This window comes from Macaca nemestrina, chromosome 11 (genome assembly GCF_043159975.1).
Source record: "Macaca nemestrina isolate mMacNem1 chromosome 11, mMacNem.hap1, whole genome shotgun sequence".
NCBI lineage: Eukaryota > Metazoa > Chordata > Mammalia > Primates > Cercopithecidae > Macaca > Macaca nemestrina.
In genome coordinates, this window is record NC_092135.1 from 40,874,178 (window position 1) to 40,889,276 (window position 15,099).

At 34.7% G+C, this 15,099-nt stretch overlaps 1 protein-coding gene across 2 annotated transcripts in view; it reads left to right on the top strand.

Annotated features, from left to right (window-relative positions):
* Nucleotides 1-15,099, top strand: part of LOC105492610 (kynureninase) — a 175,279-nt gene that overhangs the window by 146,411 nt on the left and 13,769 nt on the right. For both annotated transcript variants that reach the window (XM_011759824.3, XM_011759825.2), the window contains one exon: nt 13,174-13,226. In XM_011759824.3, coding sequence (XP_011758126.1) covers nt 13,174-13,226 — 53 coding nt within the window. The remainder of the gene's footprint in view (nt 1-13,173; nt 13,227-15,099) is intronic.

Sequence of the window (15,099 nt, forward strand, 5' to 3'; positions counted from 1 at the left end):
CAGAGGGTACCTATGCAGGCTTATTATCTGGGTGTATTGTGTGATGCTGAAGTTTGGGGTCCTACTGATTCTGTCACCTAGGTACTGAGCACAGTACCAGTAGTTTTTCAGTTCTTGATCCCCTCCCTCTCTCCTGGCTTTAGTAGTCTGCAGTGTCTATTGTTACCATCCTTATGTCCAGGTTCCCATCTTTATGTCCATGTTTAGCTCCTACTTATCAGTGAGAACATGTGATATTTGGTTTTCTATTGCTGCATTAATTTGCTTAGGATAATGGCTTCTAGTTGCATCCATGTTGCTGCAAAGGACATGCTTTCATTCCTTATTATGACTGTATAGTATTCCATTGTGTATATGTACCATCTTTGTTTTATCCAACCCACCATTAATGAGCATCTCGGTTGATTCCATGTCTGCTATTGTGAGTAGTGCTGCAATGAACATACAAGTACATGTGTCATTTTGGTAAAATAATTTATTTTATTTTGGATATGTACCCAATAATGAGATTGCTGAGTTGAATGGTATTTGTGAATTATTAGAGATATATCCAAACTGCTTTCCACATAGCTGAAAAAAATTAACATTCCCACTAACAGCATATAACTGTTCTCTTTTCTCCACAGGCTCACCAACATTGGTTGGTTGTTTTTTGACTTTTTCTCTTTTTTTTTTTTTTCTTTTATTGAGATGGAGTTTCGCTCTTGTTGCCCAGGGTGGAGTGCAACGGTGTGATCTCAGCTCCCTGCAATCTCCTCCTCCTGGGTTCAAGCGATTCTCCTGCCTCAGCCTCCCTAGTAGCTGGGATTACAGGCATGCACCACCACGCTCAGCTAATTTTGTAGTTTTAGTAGAGACATGGTTTCACCATGTTGGCCAGGCTGGTTTCAAACTCTTGACTTCAGGTGATCCACCTGCCTTAGCCTCCCAAAGTGCTGGGATTACAGGCATACGCCATCATGCCCAGCCGTTTTTTTTGACCTTCTCATAGTAGCCATCCTGGCTGGTGTAAGATGGTATATCATTGTGGGTTTGATTTGCATCTTTCTGAGTGATATTGAGCATTTTTCATATGTTTGTTGACCAATTGTATGTCTTCTTTTGAGAAGCATCTGTTCATGTCTTTTGCCCATATTTTAATGGGATTGTTTTTTGCTTGTTCAATTGCTTAAGTTCCCTATAGATTCTGGATATTAGAACTTTGTCAGATGCATAGTTTGTAAATATTTTCTCCCATTCTGTAGGTTGTCTATTCACTCTGTGGATAGTTTCTTTTGCAGTGAAGAAGCTCTTTGGTTTAATTAAGTCTCACTTGTCTATTTTTGTTTTTGTCATGATCGCTTTTGAGGACTCAGTCATAAATTCTTTGCCAAAGCTGATATCCAGAATGGTATTTCCTAGGTTTTCTTCTAAGACTTTTATAGGTTTAGGTCTTACATTTAAGCTTTTAATCCATCTTGAGTTAATTTTTCTATGTGGTAAAAGGTAGGTGTCCAGTTTTATTCTTCTGCATATTGACAGCCAGTTATCCCACCACCATTTATTGAATAGAGAGTCTTTTTACGATTGCTTGTTTTGTCAACTTAGTCAAAGATCAGATAACTGTTATCGTGCAGCTTTATTTCTGGATTCTCTGTCCTGTCCCTTTGGTCCATGTGTCTGTTTTGGTAGCAGTACCATGCCATTTTGATTACTGTAGCCTTAGAGTATAGTTTGAAGTCAAGTCATGTGATGCCACCAGCTTTGTTATTTTTGCTTAGGATTGCTTTGTCTATTTGGGCTCTTTTTTGGTTCTATATATATTTTAGAATAGTTTTTTCTAGTTCTGTGAAAACAATGTTGGTAGCTTGGTATAGGAATAGTGTTGAATCTGTAAATTGCTTTGAACAATATAGCCATTTTAGCAATATTGATTCTTCCTGTCCATGAGCAAGGAATGTTTTTCCATTTGTGTCATCTCTGATTTCTTTTGGCAGAGTTTTGTAGTTCTCCTTGTAAAGATCATTCACCTCCTTGGTTAGATGTATTCCTATGTATTTTATTTATTTATTTTTTCAGGTACTATAAATGAGATTGTATTATTGATTTTGTTCTCAACTTGATTGTTATCGATGAATAGAAGTGCTACTGATTTTTTTTACATTGATTTTGTGGCCTGAAACTTTATTGAAGTTGTTTATCAGTTTCAGGGCCCTTTTGGCAGATTCTTTAGGGTGTTCTAGGTATAGAAGCACATCATCAGTTAAGAGAGATAATTTAACTTCTTTTCCTGTCTGAATGATTTTTATTTATTTCTCTTGCTTGATTGCTCTGTCTAAGACTTTCAGTATATGTTCAACAGCAGTTGTTAAAGTGGGCATCCTTGTCTTGTTCTAATCTTAGAAAAAAGGCTTTCAATTTTTCCCTGTTCAATTTGATATAAGCTGTGGGTTTGTCATCTATGGCCTTTATGTTATTGGGGTGTATTGCTTCTATAACCAATTTGTTGAAAATATTTATTATGAAGGTATGTTGAATTTTATTAAGTGCCTTTTTAGCACCTATTGCAATGATCATAGGGTTTTGCAACATCCTTGCATCCCTGGGATGAATGCCTCTTAATCATGGTGAATAATCTTTTTAATGTGTTGTTTGAATTGGGTTTCTAGTGTTTTGTTAAGGATTTTAGCAACTGTGTTCATCAGGGATATTGCCCAGTAGTTTTCTTTTTCTCTTGCTGTGTCCTTGTCTGCTATTGGTATCAGGGTAATGCTGGCCTCATGGAATGAGTTTGAAAGTATTCCCTCCTCTTAAATTTTTGAGATAGTTTGAGAAGAATTGGTATTAGTTCTTCTTGAAGTGTGTGGTAGAATTTATTAGTGAATCCATCACATCTGTGGATTTTCTTTAATGGGAGACTTTTTATTATTGCTTCAATCTTCTTACTGTTTCTTCGTAGTTCAACCCTGGTAGGTCGTGTGCGTCCAGGAATTTATTAATTTCTTCTAGATTTTTCAATTTGTTGCATATAGCTGTTCATATTAGTCTGTAATTATCCTTTGTATTTCTGTGGTATCAGTTGTAATGTTCCCTTTTTAGTTTGTATTTTTATTTATTTAGGTCTTCTTTTTTCTTAGTCTGGCTAAAGGTTTGCCAATTTCGTTTATCCTTAAAAAAAAAAAAAAACCACAGCATTTAGTTTTGCTGATCCTTTATATTTGTTTTGTTCTCAATTTTATCTATTTCTATTCTGATCTTTATTCTTTCCTTCCTTCTACTAATTTTGGGTTTGGTTTGTTCTTGCTTTTCTAGTTCCTTGAGGTGCATCATTAGGATTTTTATTTGAAATCTTTCTACTTTTTGGATGTAGGCATTTATTGCCATAAACTTTCCTCATGTACTGATTTTGCTGTATCCCATAGGTTCTGGTGTGTTATGTTTCAATTTTCATTTCTTTCAAGAAATTTTTAAATTTCCTTCTTACTTTCTTCATTGACTCAGTTGTTCAGGAGCATGTTGCTTAATTTCCATGTATTTGTACAGTTTCCAAAGTTCCTTTTGTAACTCATTTCTAGTTTTATTCCCTTATGATCAGAAAAGATACTTGATATGATTGCAACATTTTAAAAGTTGTTGAGAGTTATTTTGTGGCCTAACATATGGTCTATCCTGGAGAGTGTTCTAGGTGCTGATGAGAAAAATGTGTCTGCTAAAGCAGTTGAATGAAATATTCTGTATCTGTTAGGTCCATTTGGTAGACTATAGTTTAACTTTGACATTTCTTTGTTGGTTTTCTGTGTAGACAATTTGTAGGTTCCTTTCGATCTTGGACTATTACTAAACAGATGCACTTGATTATAATTATACATAATTTACTTCATACTTATTTAAATACTTCTGGAGATTAAATTTCTAGAAGTGAATTTCCTAGGTCAATGGTGTTTGTCTTTATAACTTTGGTAGCTATTGCTCATTTATTTTCACAGAGGTGTATCACATTATACTCCCTAAGTAATACATGGGAGTTAGCCTTTACCCACAGTCACACCAATAGAGTACATAATCAGATTTTTGCATTTTTGCCAATCTGAGAGGTGAACAATGGTATCGCAATGTAGTTTTATTTTGTATTGATATTAATAGTAATTGGAGAGTTTTTCTTTTTAACTTTTAAGAACTATTTTTTTTTCTTTTCTGTAAATGGTCTATTCATATCCTTTGGTCATTTTTCTTAGATTTTTATTTTTGCCTTATTGATCTCTATATACTCTTGTACTAGAAAGATTAACTCTTTTTAATATGAGCTGCAGAGGAATTTTTAAAAATATGTTGTTGCTTGATGGGACTTTCTCTTCTGATTTGTTGGTCTACAGAATTGATCCTGAGTTTCTCTAGCTTTATTAGTATAATGAGTTATATATTAACTGATTTCGTAATGAATTACCACATTGTTTTCATTTTAGAGTTTCACAACATTTAATATCTTGTTGAAATACTTCACTTCATTGTTCTTGTTTTTTAGAGATTTCTTAATATTATTTGTTTTCCCAAATGACATTAGAATAAGCTTTTCTGCTTCCTAAATAAAAACCTATTTTTACTGATGTATTATAGGCCTTTCTCACATTGCTATAAAGAAATACTTGATACTGGGTAATTTACAAAGAAAAGAGGTTTAATTGGCTCATGGTTCTGCAGGCTGTACAGGAAGCATGGTGCTGGAATCTGCTCGGCTTTTGTAGAGGTCTTGGGAAACTTACAATCATGGCAGGAGGCAAATGGGGGGCAGGCACCTCACATGGCAGGCCAAGAGAGAGCAAGGAATGAGATGCTACACACTTTTAAACGACCAGAAATCGTTTGACCAGAACTCACACACGATTGCAAGGACAGTACCAAGAGGGATGGTGCTAAACCATTTATGAGAAATCCATCCCCATGATCCAATCAACTTCCACCAGGCCCCATCTTCGACATTGGGAATTACATTTCAATATGAGATTTGGGCAGGGACACATATCCACATTTTATCACTTGAAATCATATTAAATTTGTGCATCAATTTAAGGATAATTAACATTTTCTTGATATTAAATATTATTCAAGTATTTTTGTCGTTCAGGAATGTAGGTCTTGAACTTTTTTTGGTAATGCATAAATTTATTGCAATTTTAGATTTCAGATATTTGTTTCTTATATTAATTTTCCACCAGACTACCATACTAATGTATCCAAATATTCATATCAAGTAAAAAATTATGTAACTTGAAAGTATGATAGTAATAATTTGCATCTTCTTTCCTGTTTTTATATCTGCCAAATCTTGGTATTAATGAAAGTAACTATGGTGTTGCTAAATCTGAGTTTGACTTTCAGGCTGAGATTGCTGTATTTCATTACATTAAGTATCTTTCCACCATTGTTTTCTTTAGTTTTTTTTAAACTTAAGAATAAGAATGTTGTAATGTCTTTACAGGGTTTAAGGAGATAATCTTCTTGTTTTTCCTTTAGCTTTATTAATAAAATGAATTGTATATTAATAAATTTGCTAGTATAGACCCATTTTTGCTCTATGTGAACCCTACTGTTCATAATGTGTTATTATTTAATATGCTGTTAGAATCCATTGGCAGTATTTTATGATTTTTGTATTAATTTTTTAAGACGGAATATTTTGTGTATGCAATCCTAACCTAGATTAATATTAATATGATAATGTCATCACAAAAAATGATAATATCTCCCATGCCGCTTTTTTGATTTGGTTTTTGTTTTCTATGCACTGAGCTAGTTTTTTGTTTTTTTTTTTTTTTGAGACGGAGTCTCCTCTGTCGCCCAGGCTGGAGTGCAGTGGCCGGATCTCAGCTCACTGCAAGCTCCGCCTCCCGGGTTCCGGCCATTCTCCTGCCTCAGCCTCCCGAGTAGCTGGGACTACAGGCGCCTGCCACCTCGCCCGGCTAGTTTTTTGTATTTTTTTGGTAGAGACGGGGTTTCACCGTATTAGCCAGGATGGTCTCGATCTCCTGATCTCGTGATCCGCCCGTCTCGGCCTCCCAAAGTGCTGGGATTACAGGCTTGAGCCACCGCGCCCGGCCTAACTGAGCTAGTTTAAATAGCATTGGAATTATCTACTAAAAAGTATTGATAGAATTTCCCCATGAGATTACCTTCTTTTGTGAATTTCAGATGTTTAAGCTTTTTCTCTATTTCTCCTATTAAAATCTATTAGTTTCCATTTTTGTTCCTTTCTGGGATTAGGTTTAATAAGTAATATTCTCCCAGAAAATTATTCATTTAATCTAAATTTGTAAATTAATTTAAGCAATGCCTCTCTTATAATGTGCTTATTTTCCCTATTTTGTGAATATCCTTCTGCATATGTTTTTCTTTTCATAGCTATACCTTCTTGTGTTTTCTTGATTAATTGGTATTCCTCTCCCTCACCACAACAAACTTGACTTATGTATCGATGTAACTGTCATTTTATGTTTTCTAACTATTAATTTCAGCTTTTTTCTTTGTTAATTGCATACCGCTCTTTATTTTAGATCCGTATCGTGTACTTTCATGACACTTTTTAGTCTTATTATTGATTTATCTACTTTCTTTCTAATTTTTAAATTGATCTACAGTTTAAAGCTATGAATTTTTCTCTCTGCACTGTTTTGGCAATTTCCCAAAAGTCTTGATCTGGAGCTTTTAAAAATCATTCTTGTAAAGGAAATTTTACCAATTCAGTTTGTATTTCTCTTTATCCTAAAAGTAATTTCAGATAAATTTACTTTAAACTTGCCAGGTAATTGAGTCTTTTCATTTTCTGAGTTTTTTAATTGATTTTTAGTCTTATTGGATTATACTCAGATACTATGGTCAGCAATATATACATTTTGGAGATATTAAAGATTTTGTGTAGTTATAGTCAACATTTTATGAGCATTTCTTTTGAAAGCTATAATCTTTATTTCAAGTCACCGCATTAAACATTTATGTTAGATTTACCGTCTTAATTGATATATTTGTCCACTTGATCTGTCATGGACTTAGAGAGGTTAATAAAACTTCTGCCACAGGATATTTCTCTCTCCTTATAGTCTCTGTAATGTTTGCTTTATGAGTGTTGGTGTGGCATTATGTTATGAACAACAATTCATAAATGTTTTATCTTTATTGTGAATTTTTCAAATTATTGACAAAACTATCAAGTGATAACAAATTAGGTAGAAGGAAGAAAGCTGCTAAATCTATAATTGTTCACGGAAGAGAACTAGTAGAATAAAGGAAAAGAAAAATTTAAATTAAAACCTTAAATATCAAAGTACTAAATAAAAAATAATGGGTAAAAAAGCAAATCATCTCATGTTGAAAGACTTTTTAAAAAAGCTTTAGAAATAGCAAATATGACATTAAATGACATTGAATTAAGACCAGACATATTTGTCAGAGTAATAAATATCAATAGATTGAATTCACATATTGAAAGATAAAGTCATCAGACTGTACTACAAAGCAGAGGCTCAATTAAAATAAATAACTCAGAAAAAAATAGAATAAAAGGATGAGCAAAAGTATAGAAATTGGAAAATAAAGTAAGATGAAATCTTTATCTATGACAAGGTGGAATTCAGACCAAAAAAAATGATAAGAAGGATACTTTTGTCAATAATTTTAACTTTCTTGATATTCACTTTGTATTCTTAGATTTGATTATACTTGTTTTACCTGATCTATCATGTTTAAATTATGGATAGTAAGTAAAACTTCGTTAACTCCCCTATTTGTTTAGTTATTTATTTTTACACTTTCACATGTCATTTCCTATTTACTATTACCTTAATCTCCACATTTGTTTAGTCTCATTCCTATAATTAAATACATTCAATAGTCATAATATGTCATTTTGTTATAGTTTCACCAGTCATCTCTTGGCTGACTTAAGTTCTTTTTCAGGTAATGAAGAATTAATGGGAAAAATATCAATATATTTATATATGATATTGATCAATATCATATATCTATCATCTATATATCATATAGATATCATATAGATATATATATCATATAGATATATAGATGATAGATATATGATATTGATCAATATCAGTAAAACTTATACAATTTGACTTAGTCAAACATAGCATTCATGTATCATGTTTTTTTTTTTCCTCTGAGTATTATACAGGTATTTCTATATTAGTCTCTGTCATTGAATGGTTGCATTTGATACATTTGAAGCCAATCTGACATTTCTTTCTTTATTCTCACTTAATCCTTTTTTGAGTGGAACTTCAGTTTTTTCTCTAACCTTAAAATCCAAAAATTTTAATAGGCAGTAACCAAAATTGACCATTCTGAGTTAATTCCTCCCAGCTAACTCAGAGGATGTTGCATTTTTTCAATGTAGATTCAAATCATTTTTATTTCCTCAAAGTTATCTTGAATCATAACTAAGAAATTTCTTCTCATGCTTTCCTTCTTTGGAAACTCATTCTGATTATGATGGAACTTATTTATCTGTTCACTAAATTTGTCATTTTATCTCTAAACTATTTAAAATATATCTCTTTGTTTATTTTTTCTCACAACTATCTTTTGTCCCTTGCTAGTTTTTCCACAGTATCCTGCCTTTCTTGCAGTTTTTCAAATCTTTTTTTCTTTCTTTTATGTGTTTTATTTTTGTTTTCTAATTCTTTCCTGATTTCTGCATGCTCATTTTCATCCCTCCTATTGTTAAGATATGTTAATCCTATTCCTACATTTTTACTTGGCTTTTTCCAAGCACATGGAATATTATTTCATTATGCTTCTGTTGTTCTCTTTATGTATTCATTTTCATTACATTTCTCATCCACTTTTAGGCAGTCTTTTCCTACTGCATATTTTTCATTTTTTGTAGATTTCTCCCATTTTTCGTGGAAAATCTTTGTGTTACTGCTAATACCCAGTTCTTTTTTCATTGTTCATCACTGAATATGTTGAATTTTCCTGGATTAGCAATTTGGGGAAGGTACCTAAGAAGGAGGCTAGGAGAGAAAGGGTACAGTAGCCCTTCAGATTTTTCATTTGCTCACTACTTCCATCTCTTAGGGGTCCTGTTGATTCTTTCTATGGATGTGCCTCCTTTTTCTGCAGGATACATAATATAACCGCTGCTCTAAAAATGGCCCTGCTCTCTTGTATTCTATACCCTTAATTGTATCAAGGGTGTAGCTTTTGAAATTCAAATTGGGCACCTTGTCTTTATTTTAGATAATTTTTTTTTAAACTGGAACTTCAGTAGATATTCCATCACTTGAGCTTTTACCACTCTTTTCTGATTTTTTTCAGTTCCTCCTATGCAGATTCCACCCAATGTCATCATTATAGGCAGAAGAACCATTGGGGACAAAAAGAGAGGATCATTAGGTTCTCATAATGAATTACTTGAAATGAGAGAATAAATATTAGAAGTAAGGTTTCAAAGGTATGCCTCGGCTGGTACACTATGAATTTTAATAAGTTAATGAGAACTGTATATTTTTAAGTGCTAGATTTTTAAAAATTAATCATTTTGCATAATTAATCAGACTCTGCTAATTAATTCTATAAAACTATATGCAAAATACATAAAATATTTTTGAAATTAAAATAAATTTGGACTAATAAAGAGGAGTTAAAATGATAATTAGAACCTTTCATTGATGCAACAACAATATGTGCTCTTTAAGAAAAATCTGGAAAATATAGATAGGAATAAGGCATAAGTTAAAATATTTAACATTTTGGCCATAGTTAAATATACATACATACATGTTATTGTTTTAAAACTAGAAGCACACTCAAAATATTGTGATCTCCATTTTAATCTTTTTGTGTATATATATATATTCTTTTAAATAGGATTTTTATAATGGCTGCAGAGTATCCCTTCACATGCAATGGTGTAATTTGTTTCTATCAGTTATCCATTACAAGATATTCAGGTAGTTTTGACACTGAAAATTGTATTGTGTTAATTGTCCTAATGAAGCAGGATATTTCCCTGACCCGTTCTCGGAACTCGTGACAGGGATGCCTCCTTTACTCAGCTGGCTCGCTGCTCTCAACTCCTCGCGGGAGAGAGTGCACGAGCGAACGAGTACGGGAGCCGGAATGAATGAGTGCTGGAATCGGCTGGCCACTTCGGTGCTGGTAGGATCCAGCTCCACGCACTCGGACCTGCAGCGTTCCACCCTTCGTGGGAGGGAGCGCACAGGTGAGCCGGTGTAGGAACTGGTCCCACGCTTTAGAACCGGCAGGAGTGAACTCCATGCAGGCCCCACAGCGGAGTCCAAGCGGGGGTGCCTGCGACTCTCAAAGCCCCAGAGGCCATGTTACTGTGCTTTTAGCTCTGCTGTCCGCAGGCGGCGTAAGTGTTAATAGCCCAGTGGGGCCTCTGCCTTTTCACACGAGGCAGCTGCCTTCCACCAGCTAGAGCAAAGGGCCAGTGTGACGCCAGATTCTTCTCGAAGTTACGCTGTCAAGCTGTCCCCTGAAGTCAAGCCACTTCTATGCCTAGCTGTATCCTGTCTACTGGCGGAGTCTTGGGTTTATACAGGCACAGGATGGGGCGGGGTGGGGCCGTGGGTGGTTTAGGAAAAGGCAACATTTCAGCGGGAAAATAGGGATAGAAGTTCTCCCTTTGGGCTATGGTTTCAGGTTTTTCAGCTTCAGGGTGGGAATTCCTGGGGACCCACTCTTTTCTGCCTAGATTTTCTCTGCCCACTGTTCCTTATCACTAATACACAAATCTTGGTGTACTTCAAATAGTGTAATCCAAATAGTGTAATCCAATTTAGATAAATTGGAAGGAGTAAAATTTCTGGGACAGAAAACAATGCATATTTCCCATATATCTTCTTAAATTGTCCTCTAGAAAGATTTTATTACTTATTTATTATCATTATTCAACAATTGGCTGATTTCCTTTTCTTTGAATCTTTAATGAAAATAAGCATAATTTTAAATCATTTTGCAGATTTGATATATAAAATATGGTCTCATCTTTATAGTGTGAAACATTAGTGAGATTGAGGTGTTTTTGTTTGTTTTGTTTCCTTTTCCTGAATTCATGGGGCACAGACATTTCTCCTTTATAAACTGCCTGTCCATGCTCTGTGGCTGGGTTGCTCTTGGCACATTGTCCTTTTTCTGTGTAAAAACTCTTAGTGAAAACTCTTTCATATGGGACAGATATCACTCGTCTTCCCCATCTGGTTTGCCTTGCAATTTTGTCTATCTTTTTAATACAGAATTTTAAATGTTTATAAATCTGTTGGTATGTTCCTTTGAATTTTCTTCTGTTTTATACTTAGAAATTTCTGTTTTGAAAATCATGAGTATGTAAATATAATTTTTTCATTTTTGCATTTTGGAGATGTCATAATTAAGAGGTGATAATTGTGACATGATCTGAGGACTGTTTCTGTATTTACTATCATATCTCATTTGTCTCACTGATGTTTCTTTTACTAGAATTAGTCTCATGTACTGCACTTTATAATATGCTGTATTATATAAAACATATAAGATACTATTACAAGATAATATAGCATATTCCTCACGATATTTTCTATTTCAAAATTTACTGTGTTCACCCATATATTCTACATAAATTTTAAAACATTTTGTCATGTCCCAAAAAATAGTGCCTTGGAATTTTTATTTTGACATTACTAAAACTAAAATATTATTTAGGGATAATTGATTAGAAGCAACATGATATTTCTCTTTCTAATTTTTTAATATTTTTCTTTAAATTGCTTTGTAGTCTTTTTCATCTAATATATACACACACATATTTGATTTTTCCTATATATTTTGTATTTTATGTCTGGCTTATTTTACATTCTTTTTTTTTTTTTTTTTGACACGGAGTCTCACTCTGTCATCCAGGCCAGAGTGCAGTGGCACCTTCTCGGCTCACTGCAACCAATTCTCCTGCCTCAGCCTCCTGTTTAGCTGGGACTACAGGTGTGCACCACCATGCCTGTCTAACTTTTGTATTTTTAGTAGAGATGGGGTTTCACCACGTTGGTCAGGCTCGTCTCGAACTCCTGACCTCGTGATCCACCCACCTTGGCCTCCCAAAGTGCTGGGACTACAGGTGTGAGGCTGGGCGTGGTGGCTCATGCCTGTAATCCCAGCACTTTGGGAGGCCCAGGCGGGCCAATCACTTGAGGTCGGGAGTTCAAGCCCAGTCTGACCAACATGGTGAAACCCCATCTCTACTAAAAATACAAAAAAGTTAGCTGGGCGTGGTGGCATGTGCCTGCAATTCCAGCTACTTGAGAGGCTGAGGCAGAATAATTACTTGAACCTGGAAGGCGGAGGTTGTGGTGAGCCAAGATCACGCCATTGCACTCCAGCCTGGGCAACAAGAGTGAAACTCTGTCTAAAAAACAAAAACAAAACAAAACAAAACAAAAACAATATGAAAGCAACCTATTTCTTTTAAAAGTATTTTTAAAACTTTCAACAATTATATGGTTTTTTTGGGTACATTTCTCTTTAGAGATTCTATTGTGAAAATATTGTATTAATTGTTTGGCCTTTTTGAGCTTTTAGCTTCATTTTAAAATAAAAAACTGCTTAATATTTTTGTTCATTTTATTTTAAATAAAAAATGTCATTAACTATAAGTCTCAAGTTGATATTTCACACAAAAATAAAATAATAATAGAGATGGATAGATTTTTATCCTCATTCTTTACATTATAAATATTAATTACCATATGATAGTATATAGCATTTTATCTACTGAAGTATTCGATTACTTATATTACAAATGGCTTTATAATGTAGGCCCCAGATTTCTAAATTAGTAGTGTCTATTTTTATAGATCAAAATATCATGTCCAGTCACAGTGGCTCATACCTGTAATCTCAGCACTTTGGGAGGCCAAGGCTGATGAATCACTGGAGCCCAGGAATTCAAGACCAGCCTGGCCAACATGGTGAAACCCTATCTCTACTAAAAAGACAAAAACTAGCTGGGAATGGTGGTGCATGCCTGTAGTCTCAGCTACTTGAGAGGCTAAGGCGCAAGAGTCACTTGAACCCAAGAGGCAGAGGTTGCAGTGAGCTGAGATCATGCCACTGCACTCCAGCCTAGGCAACAGAGCAAGACTTCATGCAAAAAAACCCCCCAAAAAACTAATGTTTTTATTTATATTTTAGATTAGTGGGATGGTTTGGCCATGAACTCAGCACCAGATTTAAGATGGATAACAGTAAGTATATTAATTTTACCTAATAAGTCATTGTATTTTAACTTTATTTCAATGTTCATTTGTCTTTGTGTTATGTGTGATGTATATGCCCCATGGAGAGTGTGCTTCAAAAAATGTCACTGAGAATTCTCAAATAAGAAATGACATTTCCGGAGTGTAAGACTAAGAGTTTATAGGTTTTAGCATGATTTTGAGTCTATCCCTTAGTAAGGAGGTAAAAGAAAATGAAGTCCAAGGTAAGGGTCATGTGGCTTGGCCAATATAGAGTGCCTGAAACATGGGGCATGGAGGATAGGAGGAAATTTGGGGCTTAGAGTCAGATCCAGAAAGACTTGGGTGTTAATCACACTTTGCTGCTTAATAGTTTTTTGACCCTGCACAAGTTACATCATCTTGTGTCATTGTTGTTTCTTTCCACTTATCTAATGTAAATAATAAAACCTATTTAAAGATTTGGTTTTAGGGTTAGTCAAGTTCAAAACAATAAGCCAAGTAGGACATAGCAGTACTGTAATCAATACTCATTTTCCCTCCTCTTTTTTCCTAAATATTTTCCTTTTGTGGCTTTTGCCATGTACCAAAGAGTATAGCAATTCCTGAGAGCAGTTAACCCTAGCAGATAGAAGTGAAACTCTACCATGCAGAGCTTCTTTTTCCTGCGCGCCTATTTCTCAATCACATGGGACGTGGAAAGATCATAAGTGCTTTGAGAGTTCAACATAAACTTGATCCTTCAGATTGCTTTAAACCCTGAGATACCGTTTTAAATTTGTTTCCATTTTTTATTGATTTTATTTTTTTGTTTTTGGAACAGGGTCTTGCTCTGTCAACTAGGTGGGAGTACAATGTTGCAGTCAAGCTCAGTTCAGCCTTGATATCCCTGGCTCAAGCAATCTTCTCACCTTAGCCTCCTAAGTAGCTGGGACTAGAGGTGTGCACCACTGTGACCGGATGATGATGATGATGATGATGATGATGATGATGATGATGATTTAGTGGAGATGAGGTCTTGCTATGTTGCCTAGGCTGGCCTGAGATAATATTTTGTATATATAGGTGCTCTTTGACTTACAGTGGGGTTATTTCCTGATAAGCCCATCATAAGCTGAAAATATCTTAAGTAAAAAATGCATGTAATACACCTAATCTATAGAACATCATGGCTTAGCCTAGCCTACCTTAAAACACATTCAAAACACTTACATAGCCTAGAGTTGGGCAAAACCATCTAACACAAATCCTATTTTATAATAAAGCATTCAGTATATTATATGATTTATTGAATACTTTACTAAAAGTGAAAAACAGAATGGGTGTATGGGTACTCGAAGTATGGCTTCTACTGAAGGTGTACCACTTTTGTATCACTGTAGAATTGAGCAATTTTAAGTCAAACCATCATTAAGTCAGGGACCATTGGTATTCAAATTTGTAGCAACCAAATTGCAAGATGGGATATTCCAATCAAGTCAGGTTACCTGTATTTTACCTTGGCTGCTAAAATAATGAGATCTGTTATTATACCAGTTATTTAAATTCTTTGAGATGGGTTTTCTTATTTGGAAATAAAAGAATTGAATTTGATCAGGGGTAGCAAACTTTTTCTGTGAAGGACCAGATAGGACATATTTTAAGCTTTCTGGGCTATGCAGTCTCTGTGGCGAATACTCAGTTCTGTCATTGTGGTGGTAAAGCAGCCGTAGGTGATACACAAATGAAAGATTTTGGCTATGTATTCCTAAAACTGTATTCTAAAAAAGCAGGGCCTGGCACAAAGACTCACGCCTGTAATCCCAGCACTTTGGGAGGCAAGGCAGATGGATCGATTGACCACAGGAGTTTGAGACCAGCTTGGGTGACATAGTGAGACCTC